Genomic DNA, 12,422 nt, shown 5'->3' on the forward strand with positions numbered 1-12,422 from the left:
CAAGGCCCTGATATGGGGCTGGGACACCTGTGCTTGGGGAGGTGGGGGAGGCTGGAGCGGCTGGAGCAGAATGGGTGATGGAGGAAGACAGGGAAGGGAGGTAGAGAGGGGGCAGATCAGGCTGGCCCTCGCAGGCCCTTGTGAGGGCTTGGCTTTTGCCCTGAGGGAGGTGGGGGCCATGGAGGGCTGAGAGCAGAGGTCAGTGACAGGATCTGACTAGGTTGTAGCAGGACCCTTCCACCGACTGTGGGGAGGATGGGCAGTAAGGGTGAGGACCGAAGCTGGGCCAGGAAGGAGTCTAACAGCTACTTAAAAGGGGCCCCACCCCTGCTTGAAAGCCCCCCAGCAGTGAGCGTAGACACAGCACTAGAACCACACCTGTGGGCCCAGCCAGGGACCACCATCACTCTACCAAACGCACCTGTGCCAAGCACGCAGCAGTGTGCTCTGCCTTTCCACTGACAAGTTCTCATGAATGCCTCACCGTGGCCCTGGGCTAGGGACCTCGCTGACCTGTCTCTTTCTAGGTGAGGAACTGGCACAGCAGGGTGGGGGCTTGGGAGGGGGCTGTTTCTGCTGGTACTCACATCACATCCAGAGCCTGACCTTTCAACGAGGCCAGGCTGTGTGCCGCATTTGCAAACTGTGGGCATGGCTGTGGGCTGGTCACCCCACATCTCCCTGGGCCTCAGCACCACCTTCCCATGTGTCCCAATCTCTGATGCTTCGGGACTATTGTGTCAAAAGTGAAAAAAGGATAAAGCATAGAGAGTTTGGTTGACAGCCAGAGTGCTCCCCAGGGCCAAGGAGGGTGAGGCATCATCTCACGTACTGTGGGACAGGTTGTCAGCAGAGAGCAGACCCTGGAGACGGACATTGTGCGTGGGAAAGTAGAGGGGCAGCAAACAAGAGGAAGGCCCTGAACCACATACATCGCCACAGTGCCTGCCACGATGGTTTGGGGCATAGGAACAGGCGTGAGGAGGGCAAAGAAGCAGGCGGTGTTTCCTTCTGCTGTGCCCGGATGGATGGGGTCACTGTCTCCACTCCATGACCCCCAATGAGGACGACAACTTGACCAATAGAGAACAAAGCGACATGCTCAGAGATCTCACTGCATTCTCCTATGAGTTCTGAAGGGGGGTACTTTCAGGAACCCCACTTTGTAGATTAAGTGACCTACCTTGAGCCACACCCCTGGGGAGTCTAGGACTCCCTCTTCACAGCAGAGGTCCTTATACATAAATGCACTTCCAGTCATCACTGAGCATCAGAATATCTATGATAACGAAAACTCCTTCAGCCTTGTTCTCTGGAACAGATTCTGCGAGGAAGGGACTATCCCTTTTGCAGATAGGGACACCGAGGCACGGAGAGGTTAAGTGGGAGCTCAGGTTTACCTAGCCAGTCGGTGGCAGAGCTAGAAGGTAAACCCAGGCAGTTACAAGCTCGGGTGGCTCTTGTAACCCGTGCACCGTCCTCATCAAAGATACTGTACTGGATGATAAACTCAAGCCCCTGCCCACCTATCCCAGCCCAGCCCAACTCAACAGAACTCTGGGGGACCCTATGTATTTAGAGTGGGAGGAGCCTGGAAGGTGAGTGTCCTGAACCCCTTGCTCATTTAGCCAGCTGGATGGCCAGCCTGATGTTGTGGGTTACAGACCGAGGTGCCAACAGCAAGATTAGCGGTTCAGAACCACCAGCTGCTCTGCACTTGAAAGATGAGGCTTTCTACAGATCTGGGCTGCCTTGGAAACCCATAGGGGCAGTTCTGCCCTGTCCCAGAGGGTCCCTGTGAATTGGAATCTCCTGTCGTACAGGTTTGGAATATCCGTGCAAGTGAATTCGGTTTCTTTCTGGCTTGAGGTCAGCCAGCTGGGGTGGTGGGGTCTGTTTTGGTGGAAATGCCCCCCAGGTCCCCCTTACACCCTCCTCCCCAACATCCCTGCCCTCTTAGTACAGGATCTCCCACCCCATGCACCCCGACACCACCACCCCTCCCCTAACCAGGTTCACTCCTTCCTCCACAACCCTTTCCCCTCCCACACCTACCTGCCCCATCCAACCTACCTCTTCCACCTCCCCATTCTCCCGCTCAGGATTGGGGATCTGTCTCTGCTGGAGTTGCTGGAGGTGGGGCAGAGGGCCCCCAGCGGCCCCAGCGGAGCTCTGAAGTCCCCCACCCCTTCCACAGTTACAGGGATGAACCGCAGGGAGGGAGGTGGGGAGGTGGTGCGAAAGGGAGGTGGGGAGGTGGTGCGAAGGAGTGCACCAGGTTGTGGAGAGGGGGTGTGGGGGTCAGGGTGTGTGGAGAATGGAGCCCTGTTGCGAGGAAGGGGGCCTTTGGGGAGAGGCTGGGCGGGGGTGGCGGTGCTGAGGGTCCTGCGCGAGTGGAGGAGAGAGGCGAGGGGTGAGCTGGCCCGGAGTGAGGGTGGCGGTGGAGAAAGCGGCAGAAGAGGAAGGGGGTGGGGGCCAGGGAGGAGGGAGAAGAAGTACGGAGAGGGCAGGGGGAGGAGGAAAAAGAGGAGGGAGCCCTGGGGGCGGGCGCACCAGGGACCAGGACGCGGAGAGCCGCTAGTGGCCATCCCATCCTCGCCGAGCCCGCGCCGCCGCCGGCCATGCCCTGGGCTGTGCTCCTCGGCCTCCTGGCCGCGCTGCTGCTGCTGCTGCTGCTGACCCGCCGGCGCACGCGGTGAGTCCCCGGCCCTGGCCCCCGCGGACAAAGGGGACGCCTCGGTGCCTGCCCCAGCCAGCCGCAGACCCTGGGGGGGTCCCCCGCCCCAGGCCCCCGGCACTTGCCCACCGCTCACCCCTAAGCGCGAGACCGCTGGAGACGGACGTCTCAGGGCCCCGCAGAAGGGGCGTCGGGGCCGACACCCCTTTCACCCAAGAGTGGGACAAGAACTCTGGGAGGTGGGGACACCGCGGGGGGGGGCCTGGGGACATCTGAGCTCCGGTGGGCGATCCCCGTCCCCCACCCCCCACCCCCACCCTAGCAGCAGCTACTCCTATCAAGCTCTTTGTAATCCTGTGGGAACAGCGCTCATCCCATTACACAGATGGGAGCGCTGAGGCTGGGGAGCCCTGGATGGGCGGGTGGGCCCAGGGTTTCCTTTTGCAGGGGCGGGGGGGGTAGGAGGGGAGAGACTGAGACCCAGACTGAGACAGGCTCCCCCTCCTGAATTCCCCGTGGGGGCGGAGGAGGTGGGTCTCAAGTCCGGAAGGGGTCCTTTTCCACGGAGAAGTTGGCTTTCAGAAGCACAGCGGGGACTCTGAAAATCAGGGAGGCGGCGGAAGGCAGTATTTTTCCTTTTTAAAATATGTATTTTTTAATTGCACCAAGACCAGCTGGATATGTTTGACTTAAAACAAATGGTTAAGCTGGTACAGATCAAGAATGACACTCCTCCAACCCCCTCCCCTGTATTCCAGTCCTCTCTCCAAACCAGTTTGGCAGAAACAGCCCAGCTATTAAAACTCTCTCTCTCTCTCTCTCTCTCTCTCTCTCTCTCTGTCTCTCTCTCTCACTCACTCATTCACTTTCTCTCCTTTTGAAATAGTTTTAGAGTTACAGAAAAGTTACGAGAACAGTTGAGGGAGTCCCGTACACACCTCACCCAGTTTCACCCATCAGCACATCTATCACAACTGGTCCGTTAATGGCAACTACACTCCAGACTGTATTTGATCCCACCGCTTTCTCCATGAAAGTCCTCTTTCCCTTCCAGGACCTGATCCAGGCTGCCATACTGCCTTTACTTATCAAGTCCCCTCAGACTAGAAACTCTGACTTTTCACAGGAGTAGTAGAAAGCCTCATCTTTCTCCCACAGAGCAGCTGGTGGTTTCAAACCACTGATCTTTCGGGTAGTAGCCCAACCTGTAACATGTGTGTGTGGAGGGGTGGGTAGGGTAAGTAAAAACGTATTGCTACCAGTCATAGAAAACTTCATTCAGCAAAATATCAAAATGTGAAGCTATCGCTTCTGTACATGTCCCCCACCTAGGTCTGCAGGCTTCTGAAAGCAGCGTTTCCGCCTCTCTAACCCTTTCCCAAAGAAGGCCACACTCTGACTTCGACCAGGGCCAAAAGGCAGTTTGCCATCCTTGAGGGATTCACAGCATGCTCCTTTTAAATATTCTTTGAGTTTGGACCCAACAAGAAGTCTGAAGGGGGCAAGATCAGGGCTGGAGGGTGCATAGGATGTCCCGGTGAAGTTCTTGGTAGGACAGCCCTGGTACCCTTAATGAATGAGCAGGGCACGGTGGTGCTGGGGGAAAAGAAAATCCTTGGGGCAACTTTCTGCCCTTTTCTCACCAGTACCATTTTCTGTTGTAAAAGTTCTTTGTAAAGCCCTGGGTTAGTCTGCGTCCTTTGAGAAAATCTATCAAAGTTGCTCCTTGGAAACTCCAGAACCAGTCACCATAACCCCCTGAACAGACCTCTGCCTTGGATTTAACTGGCCCAGAGGATCCCCCCAGAAGTCTGTCTAAGTGGGCCCCTCTAAGGCGCCCTAATGCGACTATGTCAAGTCTATTGCCAAGAGAATTTGTCTATAGCCCTTTAGACATTTTGTTTGGAACAAACCTGTGCATTTCTGAACTAGGATCTGAGCAGCAATCCTTTTGTGCTTACACACACTTACCCTCGTGTGTGTGTGTGTGTGTGTGTGTGTGTGTGTGTGTGTGTGTGTGTACCAGAATGTCTGAAAATTCCGGGACCCAAGGCACTTAACATTTTTATTTTTAGAATGTTAGTTGAATTTTCAAGCAATGTAAACTCACTGTATTCGTGTCTAATCGCTGAGGCCCTTTTTCTGGTGAAACTCAAAATGCTGTGTTCAATCACGGGACTGACCAAAAAAGAGGCAGGATGGATGCTCTTCCCCACGTTGCCAGCTTTGGGTGCGCAGTTGAGAGATGGGGCACACCGAGTGCTTACTTTGCTTCACTCCGGGTTTTCATCTTGACTGCGATCCAGCCTGCTACCTGGGCACCGGCCTCATTCCTTTCATCTTCCGTGGATTGTTATTGTTGGTGTTAGCCGCCGTCCAGAGCAGCCCCATGCCCAATGGAACGAAATGCTGCCCAGCCCTGTGCCATCGGTTGTGGAGCAGACTTCTGTAATCCACAGTTTCCATCGGCCTAGTTTCACTATAGGTCGCCAGGCCTTTCTTCCTAGTCCTAGTCTGAAAACTCTTTTGACAATTGTTCAGCATCATGGCAACGCTCAAGCCTCCGCTGACCGACAGGCCTGGCCTGACTTGGCATGGAAGGCAAACCGCTGAGTGACCGCGCTCCCCGTGTGCTGTGTAGTACTCCGTGACAGGAAGGCAGCATAGAGTTTTCCTGTTTTGCTCATTTCCCTACCGATGAAGTTTTAGGTTGTTTCCAGTGTTTTTTGCTACATCAGACCTTGCTACGTGGCCCTCTGGTGAGGAGGGCCTTCTAGCCTGTGTTTTTCTCAGAAGTGGTGGGCGTGTAGCTGGATGCAGTGGAAAAGTGGTGGGGTTGTTGTGGGAATGCATGGCCGGGGGGGACTCTGCACACATGGAATGACATCGTTCTCCCTCGGCTCCCCAATCTTCAAAATGGGCTTGATGAGAGGGAGGGCCGAGAACGAACGGAGAGTTAATTGATCTGTGGAGGAGAGTCTGGCTTTTGTACCTTGAGCTGGCTTGGGAGGATCCGTGAGTGGGATGCTAGTTGGGGACAAGTGTGGGAATGGGAGTCACTGGCAGCCTGAGGCAGTTGCATGGGCCCTGGGAGACGTCCCGCCCCCCTGGAAGCCCCAAATTGGAGGGAATCCAGCTGCACAATCTCATTTCCTCCTTTCTACTCGGTGAGCGGGCCTCGTTTGATTGTCCCCACTTTACAGAGGGGGAAACTGAGGTTCAGAAAGACTGAGCGATGCACCCAAGATCAGCCAGTGTTCAAATCTGGGCTGCCAGAAATGTTAATTGCAGGAAAAGTGAAGTCTCGCTCCACCTACATTGCTGGTCCACACCATTAGAGGCAAACAGTAAGAGAGGCAGGTGGCTTCAAAGTGGAAGATGTCACTTCGACCAGAGGTTTTTTAAACAAGGACAGACTCTCCAGGGTTGTGGGGGTGGGGGGGGGAGGTGGCGGATCTGGTGCTGTGAAGCTGGGCTCCCCAGTCTGGGTTGAACAAGAAGGCATCTCCTCTGCCTCATTCTTTCCCCGACCAGCTGGAGGTCATCCAAACGCAGATCATACTTTGCATCTAACTGACTCCAAAGTCATGCTCTTCCCCGACAAAGCAACACAAAACACAACACTACCGTAGCTGATGAGCAGTTCTCATTTCACTTCCGGGTCATGCTTTTTGTTTTTCACTAGGAGAAGAATTAAACACAACAAAACCAGGAAAGGAATCGGACTCCCTTGTACCGCTCCCCTTGGTCTGACAGTTACTAACAGTCCTTCAAAAACGACAGCAGTGTGTTGCCACTAACCCGCTCATTCCGCACGTCAGGGAGCGAGGCCGGTCACAGCTCCATCATCCTCCCCGAGGGGTGGAAACCGGGTGCCAATATGAGTTGCACTTGATGGGAAGGCATTGGATTTGGTGGGTTTTGTTTGCTTGTCTTTAAGTCCAAATTCAAAGGGTTGCAGTTATGGGAAGAATTTTTAAGCCCCGTTCAGTAACGGCTGGACCCCTACTTTGGGGGAGGCTGGTGAGGACAGACTCCTGGGCTGGGAGCTAGGAGCCTGGCTTCTAGTCCACAAGGGCTAGTCATTGGCCACGTGGGTACCAAAAATGCCCTTTTTGCTTCCTGCGTCTCAGCATTCCCTTCTGGGTTGGGACGTGGCTCACGTAGTCGACCCGGCTAAGGACATCGCTGGCCTCTTCGCCTTTATGTGGCTGCTGCAGGGAGCACTGGGGGCGGTCTCCTGAGGGGGAGGCCACTAGGCACTATGGTGGCACTGGAGGGCTGGTCCCGTGCCCTGTAAATGCCCCTGTGGGACCCACCATATCTGGGCACAGACCTGGCTCATTTTAACAGGTTGTGACTGGAGGCCACAAAACAGAGTTCTGTGGCTGGTCCAATCTCAGGTGGATCTCGTTCAGTGCCAGGGGAGGCCATTGGGGGAATGCCACATACAAAACCCCAGACTCCCAGTTTCTCAGGGAGAATGGGCACACCTAGTACCACGTATCCCCCACTCCGTAATGGCGGCCTCCCCAGATCTTTATCCAGCGCATACCACTCTCCGCTGCCTCCCCAACAGGCCGCCAAGCAACGGTTTCTATTGTACTAGGTAGGGGGTTACAATTCAGATTGTCAACTTCTTACATTGACCAAGAATCCTGCATTTGTTGTTGTTGTTATTTGGGGGGGTAGGTAGTGGGGAGTAGTAAGGAGCATAAGCGGGTTAGGGAGACCCTCAGCGAGAACCAAACAGCCTGAAGGTGAGCCTTGGGTTTGGTGAGTGGGGAACGCTGATTAAACACACTCAGGTTGCTCTCTGGCCGACAACCAGTTGTTTCCTGTTCCTCTTAATTCTCCCCTCATCTGAGCCCCTGCCTCCCCACGGGCTCACCCTCACTCTCTTTATTGAGTGGACAGAGGGGGGCAGCTAAGGGATGCCAGCCTCTACCATGGGCCAGGCAGAATGTGGTCTGTGGCCGGCCCCTAACTGGGTGTAATGCACTTAAGGTTTAAGTCCTCCTAGCAACCCCGGGGGTTCACGTAGGGGGTGGGGCAGGCAGGTGCTATTCATTTAGCTCCATCCGTGTGAGTCTTACTCCTAAGCCCCTCCTCTGGGAGCCCGGGTGGTACAATTGGTATGTGAACGCCACTGACCTCAAGGGTGGCCGTTCAGACCCACCCGGCGGCTCTGCCAAAGGAAGCTTCCCCTAAGACTTCGGCCACCCACACCCTGGGGGGCAGTTCTGCTCTGCACACCAGCAGCGCCCCGAGTCCACATCAACACCATGGAAACCGTTTGTTTCTTTTCTGTGCCAGGATCTATCCAAAGTGCCATTGGCCACCAGGCCCTGCTCTCATGGGGCGTCCATCCCATGCAGGGGCCTGACCCCAGCCCTGGAGCACAAAAGGTCCACTGAGGCAGGGGGAGGTCACCGGCATCAGTGGGTGGGGTCTGTGACGGAACAGTGGGCCTTTGCTTGGGCCTAGGTTTCAGAGAGCGCCAGCAAGGCGCCTTGGCGTCCCCTGGGATGGCCAGTCCTGGTGGGCTGTGTGGGCAGAAGCATGGAATGGGAGGTTCAGGCCCTCTCCCTCTGTCCCCTCCTGCTGGCAGTGCCTCAATGCAGTGAAAGTGATCGTGGGCGAGGCTGGAGACCACAGGCCTCAAAATAGCGCATCCCTCACCCCTGCTGGCAGGCCAGCGGCTGAGTCACCCTGGAATGTGACCCAGGGCTGAGGAGGACTCTGCCGCTCCGCCTGACCACCGCAGGTGCCAGGGCTCTGCCTTCCTGCCTTTGTCCGCCCTCCTCCGGACTACTTTTCTGTGGGTGAGGCGGGCAGCCAGAAATAACACCTAGCTTCGTGGGGAGCCAGCCAAGCGCAAGCTCCTGTGCCCTCCCCCAAGGAGGCCCGGGGGCCAAAGCTGGACCTTGAGTGGGAGCTGGCCTGCACCCTCTCTGGCCTCAATTTCCTCATCTGCAAAGCAGGGGTGCAAATGCCCACCTAGGGGTGGTCGCAGCCCGAGCAGCCAGACCTAGCAACCGGCTCCTTCCCATGAATCCTCAGGCACATGTTCACGCCTCTGTCTCCTCTGTAAACTGACCCTCCATAATGATAGCTCCTTCTGTTTAGGGTCAGGAAAGGAGTCCAGAGTTAGCTGTTAGCCAGGAGAGGCTTAGCCCAGTGCTTCACAGCCGGTGCTAGCTGAGCCAGCCGGGTCCAGGAGCACGGGGCAGATGCTGAGTGGACTGCTTGCTGTGCAGGTGGCGCTCCGTCAAGGGTACCTGAGTCTTGTGGCTCCTCCTCAGACTCCATTGCTTCCCAGTTACACAGTGCCAGGCTATACCCCCTCCCCTAGCCCCACCTGCACGCCCACGCACATCCTCATCTCAGCCTGGCCCAGTCTGTTCTGCCGTGATTGCCATTTTACAGGTGGGGACAGGGAGGCCCACAGATAGGGACAGGAAGCTAAGACCCTTCAAGTCCCACAGCCAGCCAGAAGCAAAGCCCCGGAGTGAGGTGCCTGGACTTGCATGAGCATACTCTCCTGGCCTTCTCCTCCCTGGGCACTGGTCTGGGAACAGGTCACACACACCCTCCCACACACAACTTCGCTTCAGGGAATCTTGGGATCAGACAGCAGGAAGAGCCCAGCCCCTTTCCTGACAGCTCCGACCTTGGACCTTGCATCTGTCTGGAGCAGCTGGCAGGGTGGTGCGGGGCGGTGAGGGGGTGGGGTGCTGGGGAAGCCACCTCCTGAGGCTCTCAAACTTCATCTCCCGTTCTGCTCCCGTCAGCCCCAGCCCCGGCCCTCACATCTGGCCAGTCTTTTCTGGTCTGCTCTTGTCTGAAATTTAGTGTGAGTCTGGGCACTTTAGAGAAACAAATCCACAGAAACTCGTGTATAAGAGACAGCTTTATAGAAAGGTTAAGTGCGCATCAAGAAAACATCCCAACCCAGTGCTGCCCAAGCCCACAAGTTCAACATTAACCTATTAACCCATATGTCCGACACCAATCCACAAAGTCCTCCTCCATCTCACAAAACAGACGCAATGATGCCGACTGCAGGAGGAAAGCCGAGTCAGTGAACGTGTAAGCATCTCAGTGCTAGCAGGGGTCTCCACACAGTTGCTCCAGCACCCAGGGCTGCATCGGGGTAGGTCCATGTGGCTTCTCCTCGGGAATGTCTTGCAGGAAGTGAGCCTTGCCAGCTAAAGCAGGGAACTGGCTAAGGCAGCTGCACCCTGGTCCGACCATCAGAAAGCAAGAAACCCAAGAACTAGAAAGGCGAGGCTCACCCAGCCATTTATCCCTCCACCCTTCAATTAACCCCACATGTGTTTATCGGCCAGGTTGGCACAATAAATAACTACCTCAGTTAAGTTGGGGGCAGCCAGGACAAGGGTGCAGAGAAGCTGCTGACCCCTCTCCTGGAAGTGGGAGAGCTGGGTGCTCAGCCTGGCTCACTCCCTAGAGACCATGGCTTGGGCCTACTCCAGGACAGCTCTCCCCAATGGTCCCAGTCACCTCCTGACTTGTCTCTCTCCTTCCTCTTGCCTCTCTGTGCTGTGGCCTCTTCAAATCAGGTCACATTGCCCTTTACCTTCTACTTCAGGCCCCCCATGGGTTTCCATCACACTTGACCCGAAAGCCAACTAACTCCTCACCTTGACCTTCACGTCCACATGATCTGCAAGGCCACCTCCAGTGTCATCTCCTACTGCCCCTCCCCTACCACATGCTCCAGTCCAACTGCACCGCCTCCCCAAGCAAGCTGCCACGGCTGCCCTCTGTCCGTAACACTCGCGCCCCAGCTCTGCCATGGTGCCCCCTCGCCCCCTCCCAGGCTGCCCTCCCAGGGAAGCTCCTGGAGGGACCCACCCCCCAGCACCCCATCATCTCTGCAGTGCCCTACTGTCATTGTCTCTCTTTACCCTCCTTTCCTTTGTCTTTATTTGTGTGTGTGGGGGGGGGCGAGATTTAATCCACATACCACAAACATTCACTAACCACAAGACCAGCAGTTCGAATTCACTGTTTGGGGGAGAAAAACTCGGTTTTCTACTCCTGTAAAGATTTCCAGTCTCAGAAACCCCCAGGGACCATTCCACCCTGTTCTATGAGGTCGCTATGAGTCAGCATAGACTCGATAGCAGTGAGCTTCTTTTTATCTTCTTCTTCTACTACTATAAACCTCACCTTCTAAAATTACTCAAATTAGTGGAGTTTTTAATTTGTATTTTAAAATGTTACAAGAGTATGTAACCATCACCACTATGTAATTTCAGAACAAAGAAAATCTCCAAACCCATGAGCAGCCCCCCACTTCTCTCCCTCCAGCCCCTGACACCCTTGCATCTGCTTTCTGTGCACATGGCTTTGCCCATAGCGGACATTTTGTATAAAAGGAATAATAAAATATGTGGACTTTTGTGACTGGCTTCTTTTACCCAGCGTGACGTTTTCAAGGGTCAGCCACGCTGTAGTAGGTGTCAGTGCTTTATCCCTTTCATGGCTGAGTAACACCCCATGGCAGGGAGAGGGGGGTTTTGCTTGTCCATTCCGTGGTGGATGGGCAGTTGGGTTTTATTCCCGCTGAGAGGCTATTGATGGTAATGTTGTGTACAAGTTGTTGTGTACACACCTGTTTTCAGTTCTTTGGGGTGCGTTGCTGGATCATATTGTAACTCTGTGGGTAACCTTTTGAAGAAATGCTAAACTGATTTTCCAAGCTGCTACACCATTCGACATTCCCACCATGTAGTTTCTTCACATACTCACCAATCCTTGCTATTTTCTGTCTTTTTGGTTACAGCCACCTTAGTGGGTGTGAAGTGGCATCTCATCACAGTTGTGTTTTGTATTTCTCCAATGGCTAAGGATCTTTTAAATGTGCTTATTGACCATTTGTATATCAACTTAGGAGAAATGACTATTCCAATGTTTGCCCTGGTGATAGACATGACACTGTAGGTCTTGTGGTAGAATTTTGCAAGTCCAATGACTTATTACAAAGGCTTTTCTCCAACAACATAAACACCAACTATACACTTGGGCCTCTCCAAAGAGCATACACAGAAGCAAATCTATTCATCTGCAGAAAGAGAGTACGGAGAATCTCTCAAAGTCAGAACAAGATCAGGGGCCAACTGTGAAAAAGACCACTAATGGCTCGTATGCAAGTTGAACTTGAGGCTGAATAAGATGAAAACAAGTCTACAAGAGCTCATGTACAACCTTGAATATATCCCACCTGTACCTAGAGACCATCTGACAAGTAGATTTGATACACTCAATGCTAATAACCAAAGACCAGACAAGCTATGGGATGACAGAAGGAACATCAGACATAGAGCAGAATCAAACCCCCAACCCAACTCACTGCTGTCAAGTCAATGCCGACTCCTAGCGACCCTTTAGAACAGGGTAGAACTGTCCCTGTTGAGTTTCCGAGACTGTAACTCTGTTTGCGATTAGAAAGCCCTGCCTTTCTTTTGAGGAGCAGCTGGTGGTTTTGAACTGCTGACCTGTAGTTAGTAGCCCAACGTGTAACCGCTATGCCACCAGGTCTCCTTAAAGAAAGCAAAAGGTCCGAATCAACATCAGACAAGATTGAAACGTACTCTTGAACGTAGGATGACCAAGTGAAGGGAAGAAATAATGAAGTAATCTTCTGGACTCAACAGAAGTTTTCAAAGGGCAGCTTGAAAAGAAATGTGCAGAGACCTGGAGGTAGAAAACCACA

At 54.2% G+C, this 12,422-nt stretch overlaps 1 protein-coding gene across 1 annotated transcript in view; it reads left to right on the forward strand.

Moving 5' to 3' along the window:
- The first annotated feature begins 2,621 nt into the window (after nucleotides 1-2,621).
- Nucleotides 2,622-12,422, forward strand: part of PTGIS (prostaglandin I2 synthase) — a 44,939-nt gene continuing 35,138 nt past the window's right edge. Inside the window, exon 1 of the mRNA XM_004698052.2 lies at nucleotides 2,622-2,695. Coding sequence (XP_004698109.1) covers nucleotides 2,622-2,695 — 74 coding nt within the window. The remainder of the gene's footprint in view (nucleotides 2,696-12,422) is intronic.

This window comes from Echinops telfairi, unplaced genomic scaffold, assembly GCF_000313985.2.
Source record: "Echinops telfairi isolate 266 unplaced genomic scaffold, ASM31398v2 ScPeMD7_5592;HRSCAF=6446, whole genome shotgun sequence".
NCBI lineage: Eukaryota > Metazoa > Chordata > Mammalia > Afrosoricida > Tenrecidae > Echinops > Echinops telfairi.